Below are 12,563 nucleotides of genomic sequence, written 5' to 3' on the forward strand. Positions count from 1 at the left end.
TCAACAAGAAGTTTAATATACTCACTCAGGCTAAGTAACGAAATTGCTTTTTCTGCCTAAAACTTAGGAAAAGCACAAAATCCAAAACTATCCTTAAACATGATAATAAATAAGTTTCTTAACACAATTAATAAAATGTGTAAATATAAAAATGGATTTTACATGAGCAGTCAAAAATTTCTTTCAGCTCTCCTGAAAAATTAACCAATTTCACTCTTGATAGTTTGCCACAGTGGAGACATCAGATAGCAAGTTTTCCCCACAGTCTAACATAATGGCATGAGTATAAGAGACACTACTAATAAACTTTCCACCTAACTAAATATCATCCTCCCAGTCTATGCCCTCCAGGAAATGACCCAAGGAAACTATGTAAAGTAACTGCAAAAGGTGTAACCCTGCCTGACCCCTTAAAAACATTTTCTTTTGTTCTGCAAAACATAAGGTGTATTGCTCTATATTGTAATGGTTATAGCGTCCGCCATGCCAAGTCGCTACGCACCCGGGGCATCATCGTATCGGCCCCACCCCCCTTACGCTCGAGCGCGCCAATCACGAGCAACACTTGGTGCTAGGCCGGCCCTCTCGCCTCCGTCTGTGGTCTCACAGCAGAGGACGACGGAAATTACTCGACTATAAATCTGGAGTCTTCTATCTCGCGAGGTTCCTGGATACATCTAACATCCGGACTGTTCTGGAAGGCCCAGAGCAGGTATATAAGGAGAGGAGTAACTTGGAGTGACAGTCAGAGTGAGAGTTAGTTAGAGAGTGAGTGAGCGAAGAGCGTAGTCAGTCAGCCTGATCGAGTATCTGCCTGTTGGAGCCGAGGACTCGTTCCTGTTTTCCTGATGTGTGTGTGTGTGTGTGTGTGTCCTTGAGGCTGGCTGCTGGAGGAGAACCTGGAGTGTTCTGGAGCAGCGCGAAGGGAACACTGGGTGCTGACATGTGCGGACTGCGAACGGGGTTCGACGGATTGAGTGAACAGCGGATGCTATCCCGACCTACGAGACTGACGTGTAGACTGTGGACCGTGACAGCGCTAGTGAGTATGACTGAGTGGCAGAGTGAGTGTAGTGTACATAATCGATGACTCTGTGTGTGTGTGTGTCATTGTAGATGGAACATGAGAAATTAAGACAGAGAGCGCGAACCGCGTGAGTGTACTTGCGTAAGTTTAATCTCGGCTATCATGTGTGTGTGTGTGTGTGTGTGTGTGTGTGTGTGTGTGTGTGTAAGTTAATAAATCTTGGAAATAGGTCGCTACCAGGTTCTCAACTCATTTATTCATTTATTTACCCCGCCAACACGTTACAATATTATTATTATTATTCTCCTTCTTCTAGTCATCCGATGTTGGCAATCATTCTATGATAGTTCTGTAGGTGGCTGCATGGAATAGCAAGATGGTTGTTTCTTGGAATCTCCATCTAAGGTTCTCAGGCCAAAAGGTGCCAGAAGCTCTCTTGCCCTCGATCTTTCCTTGTATGATGATTTGCAGGATGCTGTACAGTAGGCTTCCAGGTGCCTCATGATATGACCAAAGTGGGAGAGCTTATTGATCTTAATAGCAATAAAGAGTTCTTTTTCTTTACACATCCTGATCAGTACCAATTCATTTTCTATTCTGTCTACCCATCTGATATGAAGCATGCAATGGCAGACCCAATTTTCACAATACTATAGCAACAAAGATAATACATTTAATATTATAAATTTAATTCCTTGTGAATAGATATCCTGTGCTCATTTGGCATCCTGGACCAGTAGACTAGTTCCATAAGGTACTTAACAAAGATAAACAGAATACTGATTGTGGCTAAATAGATTTAGTATTAAATCTGTCTTTGCTGCTATAATATTCAGAAATTCTTCTAAAAATTCCACTTTTGGGGCTGTGTTAAATATCACACTTAGCACTTATATATGCATAATCTATGATAGCATTTGCCATTCTAAATTTGCACTAGTGTATATAGTTGTAATATTGGACCAGGGATTTTTTTCTATTTGCTTTACGTCGCAACTACACAGATAGGTCTTATGGTGACGATGGGACAGGAAAGGCCTAGGAATGGGGAGGAAGCGGCCGTGGCCTTAATTAAAGTACAGTCCCAGCATTTGCCTGGTGTGAAAATGGGAAATCATGGAAAACCATTTTATTTCAGGGCTGCCAACAGTGGGGTTCGAACACACTGTCTCCCGGATGCAAGCTCACAGCTACGTGCCTCTAACAGCACGGCCAACTTGCCTGGTGGACCAGGGATTAGGAAATAAGCAAGTCTACCTATGAAAAGGGTACCTTCTCAAAATTTGCCTAAAAGTTGAAATGGAAGCCTTAAGCATTCCTGTCATTGGAATTCAAATTCACTTGTCCTCTAGGTCCATAAGTGGCTGCATAGGTCAGTGCTTAATCACACTATTAAAGTTTTCTACAGCAGCTATTCTTCTTATTCATCAACTTTTGTCCCGCCTAGTAACAGTGATGACTATGTGGCTCCACTGCCTCCATTTGGTCTGATCATGAGCCATTAGCATCTACATTTTACCCTTAGTAAAAAATATATATTCAATATGCAGTAGTATAGAAAAAAAATTCACTGGTCTCCATACCAAATGTTTCAATAAATACAAATCAGCTCTTTAGGAGTAGCTAAATGCTGAAGTTGGTTTTACTGAAGGTTACCGTAGGTTTAGCATACACGGTGTATTATTGAGGCTATTAAAGCTAAGAAAATTACTATTTGATTATACCGGTACGGCATGAATCCACAAGATTATGACTGCAAACTAACTTTTCCCATCTTCAATCAGTTAAATTCTCCACACATAACTAAAGCTCAGTGTCCACATAATGGCTGCATTCTCTGGTTTAAAATAAGAAAGTAAACCAGAAACTGTTTGAATAATGGAAGTTCTTCAAATTTTGTAAGACTGTAGGTCAATTCACTCTCCTCTGCAGTCATCATTAATATCTCCAGCAGACAACAGTTTCATGCTGAAGATCAGCGATCATCATCCATATCATTTCTGAAATTAAAAATAAGTTAACATAAAAATCATGACAAGTACTATACAATGCTGATCATAGAAGACATCACATTTCATAGATAATGAAAATATACAGCATTATACAAATTATTTAAGTTGAAAAAGGCAATGGTGGTGGTGATTGTAAGTTTATAGGGAAAAAGGAAGTTTCTGTCATTCTAAACATTTAAAAAGGGAAAGGATCTTGAAACCTCACACTTATGACAGAGAGAGAAAGAGAGAGAGAGAGAGAGAGAATATGTGTCTCCCACATAAATGCAGATCAGTGGCATCTGACTGAGTGATTTACATGAAAAGGATGTTTTTTAAAACTTGTTTTCGTCGCACCAACACAGATAGGTCTTAGGGCGCTGATGGGATAGCAAAAGCCTAGGAGCAGGAAGGAAGTGGTCATGACCTTACTTAAGGTAAAGCCCCAGCATTTGCCTGGTGTGAAAATGGGAAACCATGGAAAACTATCTTCAGGGCTGCCGATAGTGGGGTTTGAGCCTACTATCTCCCGAATGCAAGCTCACAGCTGCACGAACCAAACCGGAAAAGGAAAATGCCATGTGATAAACATTATGAAATGTCAGTGTGTGAAAAGAGAGCAGAAGAAAGAGACAAGGCTAAATACAAAAAGGACAAGGACATTCTGCACATCTTCAAACAGATGGGCTCTCTGCTCATCAATCTCAGTTCTTCTTCATCTATTTCTTCTCAGTCAACGAACTCGTTTCCGCTCTCCCAGTTTCATCATGAGGGCATGTATCAATACTGCTAGAGGGGCTATCTTGACAGCTCCCTTCATCTTGATGTGGGAGGAGTAAGATAAGAAGAAAGTCAGATAAAGAGAAGAGACAAAAAGATGAATGTGTTTGAGTCATCAGTCCATAGACTGGTTTGATGCAGCTATCCATGCCACCCTATCCTGTGCTAACCTTTTCATTTCCACCAAACTATTGCATCCTACATCTGCTCTAATCTGCTTGTTATATTCATACCTTGGTCTACCCCTACCGTTCTTACCACCTACACTTCCTTCAAAAACCAACTGAACAAGTCCTGGGTGTCTTAACCCTTTCAGACCGAATACGCACAATTGTGCGGGTTCGTATTTTAGTTATCCCTGACCGTATTTGATGTTTTTTCGGCGCTACACCGGACTGCAGTGATTGTGCAGGACACGTGGCGTGTATTTCAATTGATTTTAGTATGCACTTGACCGCCAGGGCGAAGGAAGAAGAGTTTAAAAAGCACAGTTGATCGGCGAGATGGCAGGAAGCAGTAGTGCCGAAAGTAAGTATTTATTTACTGCGTTTATATTAATCTAGAAGCTTTACTGAATACCGGAATATATTCAATGAAGTGTGTACATTGGTTAGTGAACGTAAATTTTGAAGCTACACCATCGTACGTGATACGAGGTTTTGAATTTTGATACGCACAATTGTGTGGGTCCTGTTTTTCGGATGGTGGTTTTTATTTTGTAAAATAAACTATTAATATGTGTATTGAGGAACATTTTAGTCAGTTCTTGACGTACAAACAAAAATTCATACCTCCAGTTTTCTTTCAGGTCTGAAAGGGTTATGATGTTCCTATCATTCTATCTCTTCGTCTCGTCAAATTTAGCCAAATCGATCTCCTCTCACCAACTCGATTCAGTATCTCTTCATTTGTGATTCGATCTATCCATCTCACCTTCAGCATTCTTCTGTAACACCACATTTCAAAAGCTTCTATTCTCTTTCTTTCTGAGCTAGTTATCGTCCATGCTTCACTTCCATACAATGCTACGCTCCACACAAAAGTCTTCAAAAACATCTTTCTAATTCCAATATCAATGTTTGAAGTGAGCAAATTTCTTTTCTTAAGAAAGCTCTTCCTTGCTTGTGCTAGTCTGCATTTTATGTCCTCCTTACTTCTGTCATCGTTAGTTATTTTACTACCCAAGTAACAATATTCATCTACTTCCTTTAAGACTTCATTTCCTAATCTAATATTTCCTACATCACCTGCCTTCGTTCGACTGCACTCCATTACTTTGGTTTTGGACTTATTTATTTTCATCTTGTACTCCTTACCCAAGACTTCATCCATACCATTCCGCAACTTCTCGAGATCTTCTGCAGTCTCAGATAAAATAACAATATCATCGGCAAATCTCAAGGTTTTGATTTCCTCTCCTTGGACTGTGATTCCCTTTCCAAATTTCTCTTTGATTTCCTTTACTGCCTGTTCTATGTAAACATTGAAAAGGAGAGGGGACAAACTGCAGCCTTGTCTCACTCCTTTCTGGATTGCTGCTTCTTTTTCAAAGCCCTCGATTCTTATCACTGCAGACTGGTTTTTATACAGATTGTAGATAATTCTTCGTTCTCGGTATCTGATCCCTATCCTCTTCAGAATCATAAATAGCTTGGTCCAATCAACATTATCGAATGCCTTTTCTAGATCTACGAATGCCATGTACGTGGGCTTGTCCTTCTTGATTCGATCCTCTACGATCAGACGTAAAGTCAGGATTGCTTCACGTGTTCCTACATTTCTTCTGAAGCCAAATTGATCTTCTCCCAACTCAGCTTCAACTTGTTTTTCCATTCTCCTGTAAATAATACGTGTTAAAATTTTGCAGGCATGAGATACTAAACTAACGGTGCGATAGTTTTCACACCTGTCAGCACCGGCTTTCTTGGGAATAGGTATAACAACATTCTGCCGAAAATCGGATGGGTCTTCTCCTGTCTCATACATCTTACACACTAAATGAAATAACCTTACCATGCTGGTTTCTCCTAAGGCAGTCAGTAATTCAGAGGGAATGTCATCAATTCCAGGTGCCTTGTTCCTATTTAGGTCACTCACAGCTCTGTCAAACTCTGACCTCAAAATTGGGTCTCCCATTTCATCAGCATCAACAGCCTCTTCATGTTCCAGAACCAAATTATCTACATTTTTACCTTGATACAACTGTTGGTTATGCTCCTGCCATCTTTCTGCTTTGTCTTCTTTCCCTAGAAGTGGCTTTCCATCTGAGCTCTTAATATTCATACACCTAGATTTCCTGTCTCCAAAGGTTTTCTTGATTTTCCTATATGCAGCATCTACCCTTCCCAGGACCATACAGCCTTCGACATCCTTGCACTTCTTCTTCAGCCATTCTTCCTTAGCTACCTTGCACTTTCTATCCACTTGATTCTTTAATCGCCTGTATTCTTTTCTGTCCTCTTCATTTCTAGCATTCTTGTATTTTCGTCTTTCATCAATCAGGTTTAGTATCTCCTGAGTTATCCACTGATTCTTAGTTGATCTTTTCTTCCTTCCTAACATTTCTTCAGCAGCCCTACTGACTTCATTTTTCATGACTCTCCACTCTTCCTCTATAGTGTTTCCTTCAGCCTTTTCATTTAGTCCTTGTGCAACATGTTCCTTGAAACAATCCCTCACACTCTTTTCTTTCAACTTGTCTAGATCCCATCTTTTTGCAATCTTTCCTTTCTTCAATTTCTTCAACTTCAGATGGCATTTCATGACCAACAAGTTGTGGTCAGAGTCCACGTCTGCTCCTGGGAAAGTTTTGCAATCCAACACCTGGTTTCTGAATCTCTGCCTAATCATAATGAAGTCTATTTGATACCTTCCAGTGTCTCCAGGTCTCGTCCACGTATACAGCCGTCGTTTATAGTGTTTGAACCAAGTATTGGCAAGGACTAAATTATGATCAGTGCAGAATTCAATCAACCGACTTCCTCTTTCGTTCCTTTGTCCCAATCCAAATTCTCCTACTGTACTACCTTCTCTTCCTTGGCCTACCACGGCATTCCAGTCTCCCATCACAATTAGATTCTCATCGCCTTTTACATATTGTATTAAATCTTCTATCTCCTCATATAGTCTTTTGATTTCTTCATCATCCGCTGAACTAGTAGGCATATAGACCTGCACTATTGCGGTGGGCATTGGTTTGGTGTCTATCTTGACGACAATAATTCTTTCACTATGCTGGTCGTAGTAGCTTATCCGCTGCCCTATTTTCTTATTCATTATTAAACCAACTCCTGCATTTCCCCTGTTTGATTTCGTGTTGATAATTCGGTAGTTGCCTGACCAAAAATCCTGTTCTTCCTGCCAACGTACTTCACTTATACCAACTACATCTAACTTTAGCCTATCCATCTCCCTTTTCAGATTCTCTAACCTACCACAACGATTCAAACTTCTAACATTCCACGCTCCGACTCGCAGAATGTCAGTATCCATCTTCCTGATGATCGCCCCCTCTCGTGTAGTCCCCACCCGGAGATGCGAATGGGGGACTAGTTTACCTCCGGAATATTTTACCCGGGAGGAAGCCATCATCAGTACATCATTCATACAGAGAGAGCTGCATGTCCTCGGGAGATAGTTACGGCTGTAGTTTCCCGTTGCTTTCAGCCGTGTAGCAGTATCAACACAGCTAAGCCATGTTGAGTATTATTACAAGGCCGTATCAGTCAATCATCCAGACTGCCGCCCTTGCAACTACCGAAAGGCTGCTACCACCCTTTCAATGAACCATTCGTTAGTCTGATCTCTCAACAGATACCCATCCGATATGGTTGCACCTGTGGCTCGGCTATCTGCATCATTGGGACACACAAGCCTCCCCACCGCGGCAAGGTCACATGGTTCGCAGAGGAGGAAAAAAGATGAATATAGCTGGTAAAATACCAGGAACACAGTACAAACATAGAAAAAGGAAAAGATCCTAACTAATATAAGTAACAAAAAGGAAAGAACAAGTGAAAAATCAAGTCACATCTAAATATAAATTTGTGTCTTGTACCAAGGTGGTACAGCTCAATCCCAATGGGGGAGCGGGCAGAGCCTGACGGTGTGGAAAGAGGGAGCAATAGAAAGAAGAGACAAGGGCAAGATGTGAAAAACATCCTTGATGTTTGGTGTTTCCAGGTTTATCCCTATCTCCTGTACCTGTTGCTTTACCTTACTTCAGTTGCCACAAGGTCCCTAGCGGATGCCCTTAAAAAATATGCTCGGCCCATGCAATATAGTAGAGGACCCTGAAACTGTGTAGTGCAGGAAAATAATTCAAGGAATGATATAAAATATATAGTAATAATTGAGGAATCAGAATTATATCCCATGTCGTCAAGCAGAAGTCTGTACACAGAATTTGTGAAATATGGTCGCACATGACGTCACTTAGGAGCGGGCAGAGCCTGACGGTGTGTTTTCCCTTTCCTTCCTTCCAGTTAGTCTCAGGAAGGAAGCAGACGAGATCACTCCAAGGGTCCCAAATTCTGTTTCGTGCATGATGCAAATCTAGAGAATTCATACCAAAACTTTGATGTGATGCATCTGGCTTCTCTTAGGCTAATATTATTTAAATATATTAGTATGTAGCTTTTTATTTTCAGTATGGAATGTATTATCTGCTTCAAGACCAACAGCCAAATCTGTAGCATATGTTCGTTCTCCCATTATATTCCTTTCACGCTGTAGGCCTCACCAGATATGACGATGCCTGCACAGCAGCCTTATTTTCTCAATGCGACTTCATGGATTTTGGGTATGGATTTTAATGAAAATAATAATACTAGAAGGAAAAATTCAAAGAGGATGAATATGCCAATATAAAATGAAATGCTTCTGAAGTGGAAGATAAAATGCAAAACCCAGTTTCATCACAAAATAAACCTTCAAAACAGCAGTGGAAGTATAGAAAGGATTTGATAATGTTTACTAATAGAGAAAAGATCCATGAAACTATTCCCAAACCAAAATTTGGAAAAATCTTATGTAGAGAAAGATACCAGAAATTAATAAAAATGGTAGACACAATGTACATTTTAAATTCTGCAGCTGAGTCAAGATACAAGTGTAGTGTAGCATCTCAACCTATTACCTGGATTCATGTTAAATTCTCAGCTTGTGAAGATTTTTAATAAGAGAGAATATCAATACAGGTGGGGAGTAGTCAAGTTGACCAAGCAACACTCAAATATCTAAAAGACATCTGACTGCAGCAGTAACCTTGGCTGGCCTAAGGATTTATGGTTGTATACGTTAAGGGCCTTTGTCAAGCCACATGTAGGTACAACAAGACAGTTTAGCATGGAGACAAAAGATGCTACAAAAAGGGAATGTACTTTCACTTGTATTGTTTTTAAAGCAATGATTTATACCACAGATTATGGAATTTACAAAAGAATAGATATGTATCAACTGAAAAAATATTGTGCAAGGATTATTCACCTATAATTATATGTAGCCAAGACTAAGTCAGTGACAGAGATAGGATGAAAGTGACATTTTTTAGCAACTTGTTTCTTTTCTTTTTTGCAAGTTGCTTTACGTTGCACCAACACAGATAGGTCTTATGGCGACGGAAGGCTGCTTGTTTAATGTCGCGGTAATACACTGAAGATTTTTGGTGACTGAAGGCTGGGGAAGGGCTAGGATTGGGAAGGTAGCGGCTATGGCCTTAATTAAGGTACAACCCCAGCATTTACCAGGTGTGAAAATGGGAAACCATGGAAAACCATCTTCAGGGCTGCCGACAGTGGGATTCCAACCCACGATCTCCCGAATTTGAGCTCATAGCTGCGCGATCCTAACTCCACGGCTAACTCGCTCTGTGAATGTGGAAGTCAAATATATAACAGACTAGCTGATGTACCCGTGCTTCGCTACGGGATTCTCAGAAAGACTGGCTTGGTGGTTTTCCTAACTGAATTCAACATGGGTCATTACGAAAACGTCAGTAGGAATGTAGCGATTGAAGGCAATGTTATCATATAAAATACTCGATCAAATGAAAACTGCACACTTTCTCACTTTCAACGAACAGTAATACGGTGCCGATCTAACAGTCCAAAGTTCCAGAGCTAGAGTAATCAAGTCGCAGACTGCCGTGAAAACTCCTCTGTCATTATTCCGTTAAATATGCACACTACTGATTCCAACCAGTGCCTCAGAGTAGGGATTGAATAGCTCGAATGCTATGATGAACCAGTGTATTAGGTACCAGTAATATCAGAAAATATATGAACCAGAGGAATGGCATGGTAAAGAAGAAAGTTGTCTAACTCCCCAGCTACTTCCCGCCAATATACAGGCAGGCTGTTACACTCGGTACGACCAGGCGAGTTGGCCGAGTGGTTAGAGGCGCGCAGCTGTGAGCTTGCATCCGGGAATTAGTGGATTCGAACCCCACTGCCGGCATCACTGAAGATGGTATTCCGTGGTTTCCCATTTCACACCAGTCACACCAGACTGTACCTTAATTAAAGCCTAGGCCGCTTCCTTCACACCCCTATTCCTTTCCTATCCCATCGTCGCCATAAGACCTACCTGTATCGGTGCGACGTAAATCAAATTTAAAAAAACCTCGGTACGCTGCAGTAATCCTATCTATCGGGGATGAGTGGAAACAGAAGACAAAAAGCACATCACAACAAACAATGGTCAATGTAATGTTATTGTTGATAAAGTTTATGAGGTTTCTATATTGCAGGCCTTCACATTAGTTTTCTTTCGACTCTGTGATATTAGGGTGTCTAACAAAATTATTTACATCATAGACTGTAGTTACTTATTCTCAGACTTTACATACCTATTTTCACTAAATTCTGTTTACACATTTTCTCGTGACTCGGCGCTGATATGACTTAGTAACAAAATCCAAATTCATTAAATATCACTGTGATTATATGCGGTACGGTAACAATGTATAAGACATAAGTACCAATATAAATGGTCCGTTATTGGACATTATAAATTTTCAAGCTCTCATTCTTGGTTGCCAGCGTTTCGCCCCGTGGCCTCCACGGTATGCACTAGCCAGCGTATTGGTAGGTGTGCTAGGTACCAACTGATGAGCCCACCCTAGCACACGAGGGCGAAACGCTGGCAACCAAGAATGAGTTAGCTTGAAAATTTATAATGTCCAATAACGGACCATTTATATTGGTATTATAAATTTACTCATTCAGGACAAATATTTCAGATTCCCTATGGGAATCAACATCTATGTCATAAGACATAAGTGATCGGAAATTTAATAACTTCTTACATAACTACTACTAAATTGCGACATAACTAAAATTATGTTAGTTATGTAGTATTTATCAATACCTTCCTACCAGGTATCCCTTGAGAACCTTATTTAAGAAATAAATAAGATAACTTATTTGAGAATTACATTTCAGGCCTTCCCCTAAACTACCATTTAACTCAGCGTGAATAAAATAATTTATAGCCTAGATTGTAGTTGTTCATCGCCCGACTTTATATACAGATTTCCATTAAAATCTCTTCAGCCGTTTTCTCGTGATGCGTGTACATACACACAGACGGACAGAGAGACAGAAATTACGGAAAAGTAAAAATGCATTTCATTGTTACTGTGGACATGCCAGATACAGAAATACCATTATTTTCAATTTCTGAGCAATGTACAGACAAAACTCTTATTTTATATACAGATTACATTTCGGGCCTTCCCCTAAACTACCACTTCAATCAGAGTGAATAAAATTATTGATCGCCTAGCTTATAGCGACTTATTTCCCGACTTTGCATACCAATTTTCGTGAAGATACGACCACTAATATAAAAAATATTTGAGAATTAAATTTTAGGCCTTCCCCTAAACTACCATTTCACACGGCGTGAATAATTTATAGCCCAGATTGTAGCGGTTCATCACCCGACTTTACATTCCGATTTTCATTAAATTCTCTTCAGCCGTTTTCTCGTGATGCGTGTACATACATACATACATACATACAGACAGACAGACAGACAGACAGACAGACAGACAGACAGACAGACAGACAGACAGACAGACAGACAGACAGACAGAAATTACAGAAAAGAAAAGAATGCATTTCCTTGTTACTGTGGACATGACCGATACAGAAATACCATTCTTTTCAAATTCTGAGCAATGTACAGACAAAACTCTTATTTTATATATATATAGATATGTTTGTTTGTTTGTCCAACCCTTGTCCTGTTTCTGTATGGGGTTGGGTATGAGGTGAAATGATTCTGTCATGGCAGGTTTTTATGACCGGATGCCCTTCCTGATGACAACCTCATCAGAGGAGTTAATGAGACTAAATGAATGACGTGATATATGATAGCAGGAAAGGAGAGGGTGAAACCCAGTGCCAGCACATAGCCTACTCGTGTCAAATAGCACCAAGGGATCTGGTCAAGGCTTTAACATCCCATCCGACGAATCACCACCAACAGCGTCATATGCCCTCACTCCATATGAGCACTGCGGAGAGGTTTGGAATTTAATCCAGGATTTTGCACACAATCTTCTTCTTATTATTATTATTATTCTTCTTTTAGGAGTAATTCAGTTTAATGGTAGGTTTGCCCCTGCGATGAGCCTTCTCCAACTGGGTTGATCCTGTGCAGTACGTTTTGCACCTGCATAACTCTTGCATCCTGAGTTCACAAGAAATGTAATCATGAATGTCTTTCTTGGTCTTCCACAAGGGCGTTTTCCTGGTATT

At 40.3% G+C, this 12,563-nt stretch overlaps 1 protein-coding gene across 2 annotated transcripts in view; it reads right to left on the minus strand.

The window, feature by feature from the left end:
- Window positions 1-1,099: 1,099 nt before the first annotated feature.
- RhoGAP5A (Rho GTPase activating protein at 5A) overlaps window positions 1,100-12,563 on the minus strand; it is a 335,224-nt gene continuing 323,760 nt past the window's right edge. For both annotated transcript variants that reach the window (XM_068230716.1, XM_067158364.2), the window contains one exon: window positions 1,100-3,027. In XM_068230716.1, the coding sequence (XP_068086817.1) occupies window positions 3,003-3,027 (25 nt within the window). In that variant the 3' untranslated portion in view covers window positions 1,100-3,002. The remainder of the gene's footprint in view (window positions 3,028-12,563) is intronic.

The sequence above is a fragment of the Anabrus simplex genome, chromosome 1 (genome assembly GCF_040414725.1).
Source record: "Anabrus simplex isolate iqAnaSimp1 chromosome 1, ASM4041472v1, whole genome shotgun sequence".
In the NCBI taxonomy this organism is placed as follows: domain Eukaryota; kingdom Metazoa; phylum Arthropoda; class Insecta; order Orthoptera; family Tettigoniidae; genus Anabrus; species Anabrus simplex.